The following is a 14,063-nucleotide window of genomic DNA, read 5'->3' on the forward strand; positions in this document are numbered from 1 at the left end:
TGTACAGACTTTGTTATGTAAACCTAGAGAGATTCCTATTTTAAGAACAAATGCAGAGCTGGGGAAGAGAACTGAAGGGATACTTGTGGACTGAGGCTGAGAAAACAGGAGACTAACATCATTCCCCAGAATCTCAGATTAAAACAGAAAGTTCCAGAAAAAAGTCCAAATAAAAGGAAGTAGGAGTCTTTCCTTCAATAAAATTGCTATTTCTGTACAAAGATGTGTACATGATTTGATCAGTTTTTTCTTTTTATTATGCGTCATGCTAAGTCAAGTCTAATTATTGTTGTTGTTGTTATTATCAGCATTATTTCTCTATAAAACTAGTGACTTCTGTATAGTTTTAGCCTCTACTCATTCTTCAGGTTGAAAATATTATTTGTATTACAACTTTCTTATGAATTGTGCTTTGAACTCCCTAGAGCATCTCTTTAAAGATCCTGCCAGAGAAGCTGCCAAGCAGAAACTCTAAAGCAGGAGTTGTAAAGCCAGGGTATGTGAAGATCTATAGGACTTACTTACTTAGTTACATATGTATGCATGTAGGCTTATTTCTGACTGAACAGTTTACAGGCTTCTGAAAGAGGAGGTTTGAGAGCTCCAGCCTTCTACCCTATGGGCCTGGCTCCTTTGCACTTCCCTAGAAATGATTAAAATTTAAGAGTATAGCTCTCCACAATGAGAATGAGTAGAACCATCTAGAGTAGAAGTTAAACAAAATAAGTATGAGATTGTTAATATGAAACAATTTTTGGATATTCACTGTAATGTATATTTACTTTGGCCTTGAAGTACATTATTGCCACTGTAAAATATATATACCAAGAGGCTTAAAAGCAGCATATATGGTTTCCTATTTTTATTCTAATGTATCCTATGAGGTAAGTTAAATGGCACAGTGTCCCTGTAAACTTTGTGATTGGGGATTTCAATTCTTCCCAGATATATCTGTTTTCTTTATTGGCGTTACAAAGTATGAATAATACAGCCCATTTGTATTATTCACAAATCACAATTTCAGCATGCAAGGTTTTGGAGGGCAGCAAAACAGGGACTCTACAGCTTTATATAAAATCCTGGTAGCTTGTACTAGTGAAAAGCTAGTTTCCTTGGTAGCTGTTTTGTTTGTTTTTGTTTTTAAATGTTCACTCTTGTTGGCTATAATGGGAAAGAAATTGTTATATTAATCTTATGCTGATCTGGCTACCAGGGGAGCAAAAATGTTTAGGAAACGGCAGTTCTATGGCTGTCTTTGCTTCACTTTGGGAAGTCCTATTCTGCCGGCAATTCAGCTAAGTCCAAAGAACTGTCACAGTAATGCAGGGCTCCATGGAGCCACCATCATCTACCCTTGAAATGTCCTTGTCCACTTAGAGAGGCTAGCTCTAGAGATTAACATTGTTTTGCTCGCTATTCTGGCAACAATGATAGCAGTTTTCAACCTTTTATAAAAATAATTCTCAGATTTGCATAGTAAGAAAGGTATCAACCTCTGGCTTGAAAACATTCAAACGTGTTTGTGATAGCATATATGAGACAGGATACATATGCATTCTGTTTTCTTTGGATTTTATTAACGTGGTGATATGTGTGATACACAAAATATTCCATGGGAAATTCAGAGTTTTAGGCTAATACAGCACCACATGACTGCAATATATGTTCATATCTTGTGCTTCCTATTCTTTGGCTAGTTGAAGTATATTCAAGAGCTGTTAATGAGAGTCACTGATAAAAGTTAAGCATGTTACACTGAACTCAGTTTGAAAGCTGAAATAAATAAATTGTATGTAATTTCTCTTGAGATAAAATAACATGCTTCTAAAACTCTCTAGAAAGCTTAACATTAGACTGCTGAAGGTATGCATTGAAATTGTCTGGAAACCTTAATATTAAACTGGTGAAAGAATCCAGAAATAAAATATTGTAACAAATGTTTAACTGTTTGGGTAATGTAACTTACCTTGTGGAATTTTCATCCTGAACAGCCACAGGTGGCTTATCAGTCAGCTTTGGTGGAGCAAACTGTGGTGAAGGGGATCTTGAGGCTTCCATTCTAGATTTTAGAAGGTAATGATAGGCTGAAGGAAGGGGAGGTTCAGATTTGAGATGTCTTTTTTCTTCTAAATGCTGACAAAAATTCTCTGTGGATGCCAGCTCTGCACTTACAAATTTTCCAGAAATCTTTGCAGGAACCTGAGAAGGTGATGAGCTGTCTGCAACTATATTGGCGGCAGCAGGGGAGGCTTGAGCTGGTCTGTTGGGCACTGTCAGTAAAGATTCTGAAGAAGTAGCAAGTGAAGTTGAGTAACTATCCTGTCGCCTGTGTTTCTTATCTCGTTTGGGTGGGGGAGGCCTCTGAGGCACAGAGCCATGTTTCTTATTCAACAGTACAGCATTCCCCTGTAGATTTTCCTCTGCTTTGATATGTGTTAAACAGAACTGATTTTTATCTGATATTTGTAGTCCAGAAATCATAAGAGGCAGTGCAGCATAATCTTTGCTTTTCTCATTTAGATTTTCCTGTGAATATCTGTAATCGCTGGGCAATGTCCCAGATCTACCTTGGCTCCGCTGTGATGTAACTGTGGTCTGTCCGGCATGGGAAGGCCATGCAGATACTTTCCACTGGTTTCCTGAGCTGTAGTCCTCCTGAACTGTTAGTTCTTTCTTGCAGTCTTCTGGGTATCCTTTATCAGATGATCTAGAAAAAGGGAGGAAAAGAGGGATTATTAAATGGTGAATTATTTGAACATCAGTAAGTATGGCACAGTTAGCAAATATATTTCTATTCTTCAACTATCTCTAACCTTGCACTAGTAATTTATGTACTCTTTGTAATAAAACTGGCTCTCAAAAAACTGTAGCAGAAGATTAAGGTTATGTAGAATAATGTTTTGTAACATAACTTTACAGTTACTTCAGAAATTTATATATATATATTAGCAAAGATACTTCATTTTCATGTGAACTAAATGAGCTGGCCACTTGAAAAAAAATGTACAAAATATTTTATCTCATTAAATAATTTCCAGATCTATAGATATTCAAATGAAATTTTCATTTCTCCTTTTCCTTTAAAACACTGCAATAAACTGTACTAAAAAAAAAAAAATCAATTGAAAAGTTTAAATTAGAGACAAAAAATACCAATACAATTACAATACAAAGAAGAACATGTAGAACAGAGGAAATGAAAATATTTTACAAAAGATTGTAAAATATGGGAAGGATCTGGACTGTAGTTCCACTAATTTAGACCAAATATGATTGTGGGTGAAAAAATTTATTATGTCCAAACTAGTAACTCCTGGGGCAAATCATGGAGTTATGTAGAAACAAATCCCTACCCACTCACAGAAATGAATAATGCTTGCAAAGGTATTTTGACACCAACAAAAGGATTTTCTTGCTTTTAAAATCCCTCACACAATGGTAGTACAATTTTTAAAAAGCAAATGTAAGTATCCAATTTGCAAGGGGCAGCCTCTATTAGAAACAAGCATCTAGATTCCTACACTAGCATAAAAAAGCACCTACATATCATGGATTATTATACAGTCTAGTTCTTATTCAGCTATTTTCCTGGTGTCTGCACAGTTAGCAGTTTTCCAACATATTTGCAGCCAGAAGTGCAGCTATAATTGGTAAGCTATTTTCCCAAGAAGAAATTACAGCTGAAATCCTTGGGAAACTCAATGTAGAATTAATACTCTCATCATGTTATACAATACAATTTTGACTATTAAAGATTATTCAATAGTGGAAAAAAAAATCCTTATGTGCAGACATGATGAATCAAGATACAGAGTTATATCTCAAGGATTCTTCCATATAAAGTCTCCTGTAGTATATAGATGACAGGGTATTGGAAGCTTTACTTAAAGTAATACAAAATGGGATACATGGTATTTCTGGAAGCATACTTAGTTTTTCAAATGTATAAGCTAAGTTGGTTCAGACTAAAAATTTAAAGAAACTATAAAAGATAGAAGGTCCTTTTTAAAATTTCCGTAAGTACACAATAAAAAGAATAGAACATGAATATAAAAACAATTAAGTTAAATAATTTATTTGGAATTTAAATGGGTTTCATATCAACAATTCCTAAAATATTTCATGTGACTAACTGAAAAGTTTCACTTCTTTTTTTTTTAAACTATTATTTAGTACTTAAGTTGAAATTATATAAAAAACAAATGATCAATTAACATAAAAAAACACTAAAACAATAAGGGCGGCAGTAGTAGCACACACTGATGTGATTCAAACGAGTTACTGAGATATGCATGAATTTTATATAGTTGTGTACAGGTTTTTTGTGCTGCTTTGTTCCTCCCTTTTCATGAACCAGCCTGGTCTTTACATTCAAATGGGATAAAAATGATTAATTGTTCCAAAATAAGGCAGAATAAGGAATATTGCCTTAGTTATTTTCTGGTTACTTGAAGCCATCATCCCCATTCTGGACATATGGCTAACTTTGGCTTCCTGATTTATTTGCACACGTGAAGTGAAGCCAAAAGTGCATGTGCATACTTTGGGATATTAAACTGAATTGTGATTATCTGAATGAAGATATTAGATGATCAAAGTATGTTGCAAGAATTAAATCCAAGTAAAAATACCTCTGAGTCTCAGAAAGAAGACAGCTTTGCTCTTTGATTAGAGGAGGCTGGATAGATACTGTAAGTTTAGGAAAGCAGCTGAAACAGAGAAGCAGGACACTTAGGAATTCTACTGGTGGCAGGGCTGCTTACCGAACAAGAGCAATAAATTAGACATTTTGTAAAGTTACATATAATCAGTACAGCAAACACAGAGGTTAAAAACGTAGGTCTGTGGAATATACTTATTCATCTTTTTGAAAAATTCCAGAAAGCCATGATTTAATTTAAAACGAATTAATTACTGAAAAATATTTACATAATAACATTGTTTTTAACTTTATTAGAATATTTATGTGGAAATAAGGCTGGTTAATAGCAACAGAAGCAAGTAAAACAACAGCTATAAATGTTAAACTGTGATTGCGGTTTGCTTATAGAGTACATGCATGACTTGCTTAACATGTTTGTGCAGAGTGCATCTTTGTTGATCACGCTGTTTACTGCAAGGGAAAAGTAGCAAAAAGAATGCAGAATTACTGAGGGATCAGTTAGTCAAGTGTGCTTCAGAAGGTGTCTTCAGATTATGATCAAAAAGGCTAGGAGAGATGATAATGAACCAAATTTGGGAAGTGTAGTATGGCTTTTTGCCAGGGAAAGGGTTTAAAATAAAAAAAAAAAATTGTACAATTGTTATAAAAATGCATATGACTGTTTGAATAGATTTGAATTATGGAACATTTTGTGTGAATATAGAATTTAAGCTTGAGTGTTGGATGCATAAAAGGTGTATGTTTAGCTACCACAATTGGGACTGGCAACTCAGTCATTAAGAGAAGCGGTCTCTAAGTGAAACTGCAACTGTGCTTATGATCTTACTTCAGCTTTCCTTTGCTTCACAGACCTGCAAAGGTGAAAAATGCAAGGATTGGTTACAGTTATTTTTCATCACTGTTGTAACTGTGAATGGTCGCTAAGCAAGACAGTCACTGAACAAGGACTACCTGTATGATGAAAATAAAAAATGCACGAGAATGGAATATTTAGTAAATGGTTCAACATTAAGAAGTAACACAATGATGGGTGATGTCCCCTTGGTTGTTTAATGTATTTATGGATAAATGCAGAAATGATGCTTGTGATAATATTAGAGGTATGCTTGTTGGGGAAGTAAATGTATGTGTAATTTTATACACAGAAAATGCCATGTGATGTGAGAACCCAAATGATTTTCAGTGATTGATTTTATGATGCAACAAGGAATATGAATCTGAAAATTAATATATCAAAGACCAAGGTGTCTGACATGGATAAAGGACAGAATAATTTCAAGTTATGTATAAATGGTGAAAAAGTAAGTGGATGAATTGTGTACCCGGGTACTTTACTGAAGACAGGAAAATGATGAAGTTGTAAAATGTTCAAAGGTTGGAAGAAAGATAATGGGTAGTCTATTGCAAGGAATTAATGTTTCTTTAAAGTGACTAATGACTATATAGAAAGCTATGCTGCTATGCAGATTATAAGGAACTGAGAGTTGGCTATGTTAAGAGAAACATAACTGTAAGCTGAATGCAGTGGGAATGGAATATTTAAGAACTGAATGTGGTAAAACAAGAAAAGATAAGGCCAAACATGAATATGGGATGAGAATGGACCAAATACAAATGTGAATGACTGGTATGAAATAAAATATGCTCATATAGAGAGAATCAGTGAGAATCAAACCCGAAAACAAATGTATGATGCAAGAGTAAATGAAGTAAGAGGAAGAAGAAGAAACTCGTAGTTGGCTGGAGATGCTGAGAGCTTCAAAAATGCGGAAGGGTGGAAAATTCCCCCTAGCTTAAAGGACTTATCTGAATGGGAGTGTAGGAATGAGAAGAATGTAAAGAAGCATCCACGATGATCACTGTGACAGTGAAGGTGATAGGAAATCCAACTCTCATTGTGGTCCTGGAAAAGAGTATGAAGGATTTGAGATCTAACCCTGGTATAATTTCTGAATTACTATTCTCACTCGATCAGAAATGGTCATTTGATTTCGCTACCATTTCTTGAAATACACCACAGTTCCTTGCAATGTGCATTCTTGTCTTTGTAAGAGCCCAATATATAAAAGAGACAAGAAGTTAAAAGAAAAACCAATATATGAATCAGGGCATAGGCTGGTATAAGCCAGAATGGGTTGTAAGGATAAAGAAGTATGGGAGAGCTATAGTAAGTGAATGATTTAGTTAAATTCCTTCCTCTCTCTCTCTCTCTCTTCTTCTGTCTTTAATTTTGTTCTGTACACTAATTCTTACTCTTGTTCTGGGCTTTGCATAGTACTGTTTATGTCAGAAGGGAACGTGATGAGTATGCATGTACATGTATATGATTATGTCATTATTTGAACAGGTATGATTTTATTATGTTAGTTTTTTCCCAATGAAACTGCCTTAAAGCCAGCTTAGAAAATTTCATTCAACTCTTACGGCGTAATTTGGATTCAAATGTGCTCTTCAGCAAGCACTTTCCACTAAGTCACCTTATTCCTTTTGTCTTCTGTCCAGATGCAATTCTGCCCTGACAAGCTTTAGATTCATAATGGTAAGGAACCTTAAGGGCTAAATCATGAAATCCCAAGGCCCTGAAAGCAGAAAAGTGGATTTGAACAGGGACAAATTGAACTTGGGGGGAAATGAAACACCTCTGGCCTAAGTGCAGAGAATATTTTACCCTCAGTACAGGAGTACCCTATATGATTTACAAGTTCTTACAATTAATGAAAATCATGAGCAGAGGGAGGGGAATGCTTACCTTTACCCTGAGAGTTACATTATGTGCATAGTCCCATACAGGATTCAACTCTGATCACACAATGTTGCAATGAAATGTTTATCAATTATCTTGAAGTGCACCGATCAATACAGTAAACTTATGGTTTGGGATTTTTTTTCAATTTTTCCTCTGTATATTATTGGGTAATTCCCAGTTCCAGATTTAGCAATTATGTCAATAGCTAGGAAGTTGATTGTTATTGGGATTTGGCTTTGGTTAGTTTGTTTAATTCTATTTTACATTGTATCATTTGTAGGGTGATCAAAGCCTTTTTAGAATTGAATGGCATATATATAGGAGATATAAATATATTAACAAAGGTACTACTTGTCTGCTTACCTTGGCAAATCCAGGGCAATCGTTATGTTAATTAGGCACATATTCAGTTTTGTTATTAATGGACCTTCTTTAAAATCATAAAACTATGCAGCACAGATTGTAGAACAGTTAGCTTCCAAATTCAAACATTTTTTATTGTATGCTGCCCAGAGTCACATTTTGTGAGATGGGTGGCCATATAAACATGAATTAAATACATAAATAAATAAACCTGTAGTGTCTTTTTGTTTTTATTTTTTGTCATGGTAACATTAATACAGTATTATAAATGGAGAACATTTAACAAAAAGACTTTTCAAATGGATCACATGTATGCTGCATTCTTAATTTATTAAAAAGCAAAAGTTGTTAGTATACATTTTATTTTTCATTATATTTCTTAATGTCCATGACAGGTCGTTCTCAAAATTTCAGATGCATATTCAGGTATGTGCTCATGCAAAGAAAATGAACACTAGAGAGATGTTTTAATACTGAAAAGAAACACATTCTGCATCCTGGCATGCAAATCTGAGAAGGACCAATAGGGCATCCAGCCAAAAAGACATCATGGCATTCTTGAATGCCAGTAATCTCCAATGCAATCTTTTAAAACATCTTTTGATTTCTATCACAATTATCAAATTAGCAAAATGCATAAAATCAATCTGAAATTCAGATGATCTTAAGATTTTTGGTTCATTTCAAAAGAGATACTGTTCAGGAGATATCACAGCAACAGGAATCTTTGGTAAAAGTAACTGATTGATCACTATTATACTAGTACAGAAAGGGTTGTCAAAAAATGGAATCTGCATTCAATATGGAGGATATGTACATTACAGACGGTGATTTTTCATGCAACACATGCTGATCATATTACCCCAAAAAGACTGGAGCTTACTGTTCAGAAAGGACAAAAGAAAGAAAGCTTCAAGCATCAGAAGCACCCAGAGGCAAAACCTGTAAAGTGTTACAGCAGTATTAACTTCCACAAGTCCACTCTGAAGGATTTTACAAACATAGCTTAAAAATGCAACTCAATGTGCTTTATGGCTTAGGTTACATTCCTTCCACAAAGAAAACAAAACCCACCCAAAAAAAAAAAAAAAGCCAGCTCCTAAAAATAAAGTAAATTTTAATTAAAAAATAAACGTCCCCTTTCCCCCAAACTCATTATACAAAGTTAAAGCCTGAGAAATCATCTGGCATTTTAAAATCTCACTCTATAATAACTGAATCATGGCATATTTCCATGCTTGCTCAAATATGGTATTGGCCGTACAGCTATACATTTCCACCAAAAGAAAATGATAGCTGTTCTGCTGCCTTACATTCTAACAGTTGCTTCACTTATTTTCTCAGAGTGCAGAACATACATTGAAGCAATCTAATGTTCGCTTTAAAATAGATTAATGTGAAAGCAGGGACTTGGCTTATTACAAAACCAGGTCCCTCAATTTTCTATTTTGTCCTCATTAACAATTAATAGTATAGACTGCAGGGCAAGTCATCACTGGTAGAATGTGGCTTTCTTCATCCTTGTATAAAAGTTGAAGCTGACAAGGCAGGAACCAGCATGCCAGAGGAAACTACAATTAAAAAACACTGAGCAGATGGCACCCAATTTCAAGACCGGGAACACACTGTCCAAATTTCCATTTATTCAAAAAGGTGACAGAAAAGCCCTAGAATTGCAATCCTGGAAAAAACCTATATATAGGGTTTGAACTCTGTGGTCTGTAGGAGGCAGATCTGTGTACATATGAGTTCTGTTTACAATTAAACAACTTCTCTGGCTACGTGACTTCTGTGAATTTCTGCTGTTAGCAAGTCTATGGGTATGGAGTTTAAAGGTCTGGAGAGTCCAGAAGAAATTATGTAATCAATAGTAAGCTGCTGAATGAGATATGGATTTAAAATGCAGACAAGAAAAGAAAAAGGAATAAAGAACAAATGGATGTAAAAAACACCATCAATTTATAAAATACCAATGTAGTGAAGAGTGGAATAATCAAAGAGATGCAACAGAGTGTCAAATTCTGTTAGATGAAATAAAGCTGGGATTTTAAAATTGTATTTAAAAACAGTTTTCTACCCCTCCTGCTTTTGCAGTACACTATAATTTTTATAAGGCAGGATTTATTTTTATGTTCATTAAATAGTATTATGATTTAAAACATAATTCAGAAATGCTTTTAAGGAATCCTATGAATGTTGTACAATTCTGTTCCATGCAGGAACATCATCCTCCCAATAGATACATACACATGTACATTTTTCTCCCTCCTCATTCCTGCTCTGCAGAAATTTGCTTAATACCAATCAAGTTTGGCATTAATGTAATCTGAAAATATGTAATGTAACAACGTGGTTATGACAGTAATAAAGTTTACTACTACGACTATGCACCAAATGTTACCTATATTTGATGTTGCTTGAAAAGCCAATTTAAAAACTGACAGTATATGTATGCCAGGTTTCAATCATACTTCATGGCAGTCCCAAAGCCAATAACCTGTCATCTGAATTACCTCCAAATACATCAAGACGATATAAAAAGACAACCACACCAATGAATTACATTTGTTCAAGTTACCTTTTTTTTGTGTTCTTGTCTGATCCTTTGCTTGCTGCCAAAAATACGCCTTTCTTAGCAAATCAAGTTTCACATGAATAGAGAGGTTTGTATCAAAAATATTAGGAGGTCATCCTAATGTGGGCATCATTTTTTAAAGCAATAGCCAGTGAGAAAAGAAACAAATAGTCTTGGGCCAATGTTCAATTTAGTGTGGTGGTCATGTCTTGTGCTGGAAAGAACCTATTGTGAATATTGATTTTGGTTTAAATTCTCCTTAACCCTAATATTAGCACAGAAAATTAGAACATCTTTGATCAGCAGGCCATCCATACTAGCATAGCATTTATGAGCAAAAGCAGAGATTAAATATAAGAAAAAAGCAGCTTAGAAAAGGCATAAATTAATAGTTCAAATCCCAACATTTCCAGTTAAAGAACCTCAGATATGGTTCACCAAAGCAGGACTGGAAAATCTACAGTCTTCAACCAAATTTCAAGTCAACCAAATTTCAAGCATTCAATGATGCCTCCAAGAACAATCTCTTTTTTCCTGCTATAGAAAAAAATAAGATTACAATGAGAAAAGGAGAGATCTTACCTGCATTGGAGTTCAGCCCCTGGGATCTGCTCTCTACATTATCAACTACTGTATTAACAGCTAAGTGGAGCCCTTGACTTAAAAAAAAAAAAGCCAATGTCTTACCCTAAGACTTTGGGAACTGGGAGAGCAGGCAGGCATATGCTAGATAATCCAGTGGCTGGATCCAATGTAATACTGCTTCATATTACTAATGCTACTAATAGCTTGGTTATTCACAATGTTGTATGGTCTCTTCAAGGGTGTAAATCTGCACTGTGCAATACATTTGAAACTGGGTACAATAAGGACTGGGAGAGTCAGCTGGCCACAGCATTGTGAGAACTATGGGGCAATTAGAGCTAACAATATAAAACTAGACAAATGAATGATCTGACTCAGCAGGATTAGCCAACATTCTGGTATGAGAACAGTATTAAAAATCCAGGCATTGTGCTTTACATTGTTTTTCACATGCAGACAACAGTGAAATAGAGCAAATGCAATGGAACAGCATGGGATACCAGTGAAAGTGAATTGGCTGGGCAGCATTCTGAACATAATTTTGTTGCAGGTCTGCTGGAAAGGGCCTTAAATAAACTGAACTAAAACCCTACCAATTAATTTTTTCAAAGAATTTGCCATCATAGACCCAGGGAAATGATACTTGTGCATTTATTATATTTCCATCTCACCTATCTCTGAAGAGCTCAAGAAAGCATACAGGAAATCAGGCTCACAACAACCACTTCGTAAGGCAGGTTGGGCCAAGGGAAACAATTTGGCTAAGTCAGTCAGTGAGCTCCATGGTTCCGGGGATAGGAATTTGAGTGTCCAAGAATTTAATGGGTTCACTAGCATGGATGATGCCTATGCTCTTCTTTTCAGACAATCAAATAGTTTTGATGAACTGATCCAGAACTGCAGGATCAAGAATACACAGTTCCAGACAATGCCATGCCTAATAGTAGAAACAGATAACAAAGAATACTTTGTGTGTTCAACCAGAAACCAGAATACTGTGAGTTCGTCCTTCCTTAGTCAATGGGGTGACTTTGGCCCAGTTACTCTCTCTCTCAGCCCAACCTACCTCACAGGGACAAAAAGCATCATGTAGACTGCCTTGAGTTGTACAAAATAAAAGTGGGATATAAATCTAGTAGCAAATAAATTCTTACAAATTAAATATATTAATGCTTTCCTACAATCATAAATGAATTCTGCACATTTCATTTCTAAATCACAATATGCACAAATATTTATTAAATACTTAATTAAACTTGTATGCCTCTGAAATCATAAGTTGCTTGTGATATACAAGAAAACATCCACCGTAATAAAAATATAAAATGTCCATATAACAGTAGGAAATCATGATCATCATCATCAACAGCCTCCACCTGCCCTTCCCAATAGCAGCCAAGGTCTAGGAGGACATCTAAGTCATGGACTCGCTCCCTCAGGGCAGTACCACCCCTTAGATATTGAAGCTGACAGACATTCTTGATGAACAAACAGCAACTACATATTGTTTGGGTTCAAAATGCATGTTTCTTTTTATCCACCCTTTTACACTTTGAACATCAAGGAAAGACTTTGATAATATTGCCATTAAGGTAGCAATATATAATATATCATCACGTATTGATGATACTGCAAATCAAACTGATGCATTAACTCTCAGTGGCTTTATACAGATTTTGAAAAGTAGGCAATATAAAACCAAACCCCACTCTACAAGTGAGAGGCCACTAGGTCAATCATTCCCCCCACAAATGCCAACTGGAACCAACTGCTGAAGAAGGAGTAGAACCACTGTAGAACAATGCCCCCAATTCCCAACCCCTGCAAATACTTCAGAAGGATACCTTGATCAATAGTATAAAAAGCTGCCAAGCAGTCTAAAAGTACCAGAAGGGGCACACTTCATAACATCAATCACTGAGCAGTATGACCGATGACTTTCTATCACACGCCTGAGCCTTAATCCTGGATTGAAATGGGTCTGCTTCCTCCAGGACACTCTGTAGTTTACTCTCCACCATAGTCTCAACAAACTTTCCTAAAAAGAGAAGGTTGGGAATGGTGTTCTCAATTATGGCTGGATACAAAGAGGGCTTCTTAAGGATGAGGCCTATTCCAGCCTCCTTCATGCCTGAAGGAAACCCACCCAAAGCAAGATGTTGACCACCTTTCAGATCCAGCCAACCATGTCCTTTCTGTTTCTTTGCCTCCATGGTGTAGGCTCAAATTTGAGCTCACAGCCGTGCTCAGTTAACTTTATTTTTTGTCTTAATCTACTGGCCTTCCAGGAATCACTTCTGTTGCTTGATCTCCAGGAACTCCTCAGTAAACCAAAGTACCAACTGATATTAACAGAGTAAGGCTGCTCAATAGCAACTGAGTTTGTCTCTTGTTGTCAGCAGCTAACCAGGCAATGAATGGCACTACCTGCCAGATCACTGGCAAATTCACGAAGTGTCTGTTGGAACCTCTCTGAATCTATGAGACACTTAGACAAATAATTTCAATAGGCTTCTTTGCCTGGAGGTCATGAGTGACAATGTTATCTGGATCAGGAAATGATCTGACAATTGCAAAGGACCCTCCAATATCCAGATCATTAACCAATAGCTCTGTATTAGCAACATGGAAGACCACTGTTATTTTAAGTTTAGGTGCCATATTTTGATTTCTCCTGCACATTAAAAAAAGTTCACTCTGAGTTGTAATAATGTTTAGCTGGCTTGTTTTTTACTTTTACTTAGAGGTGGTGGGGGAGGAAACCCTCAGGATTGTTTAGGTTAAGTACTAGTTTATCCGTATACAGTGGAGCAAAAAAGTATTTAGTCAGCCACCAATTGTGCAAGTTCTCCCACTTAAAAAATGAGTGAGGCCTGTAATTTTCATCATAGGTATACCTCAACTATGAGACAAAATGGGAAAAAAAATCCAGAAAATCACATTGTCTGATTTTTAAAGAATTTATTTGTAAATCATGGTGGAAAATAAGTATTTGGTCAATATCAAAAGTTCATCTCAATACTTTGTTATATATCCTTTGTTGGCAATGACAGAGGTCAAACGTTTTCTGTAAGTCTTCACAAGGTTTTCACACACTGTTGCTGGTATTTTGGCCCATTCCTCCATGCAGA

General features: G+C 35.6%; 1 protein-coding gene across 4 annotated transcripts in view; it reads right to left on the reverse strand.

Annotated features, from left to right (window-relative positions):
• The window catches only part of SHROOM2 (shroom family member 2), a 118,375-nt gene that overhangs the window by 10,844 nt on the left and 93,468 nt on the right, over positions 1-14,063 (reverse strand). For 3 of the 4 annotated variants that reach the window (XM_025170100.2, XM_025170099.2, XM_088144941.1), the window contains 2 exons: positions 4,632-4,709; positions 1,967-2,707 (listed from right to left, as the gene is read on the reverse strand). In XM_025170100.2, coding sequence (XP_025025868.2) covers positions 1,967-2,707; positions 4,632-4,709 — 819 coding nt within the window. The remainder of the gene's footprint in view (positions 1-1,966; positions 2,708-4,631; positions 4,710-14,063) is intronic. The other variant, XM_015888984.3, reaches the window with a different exon arrangement.

The sequence above is a fragment of the Python bivittatus genome, unplaced genomic scaffold (genome assembly GCF_059951505.1).
Source record: "Python bivittatus isolate LINGU-HERP-01145 unplaced genomic scaffold, Pbiv_v1 ctg000350_np1212, whole genome shotgun sequence".
Lineage (NCBI taxonomy): Eukaryota > Metazoa > Chordata > Lepidosauria > Squamata > Pythonidae > Python > Python bivittatus.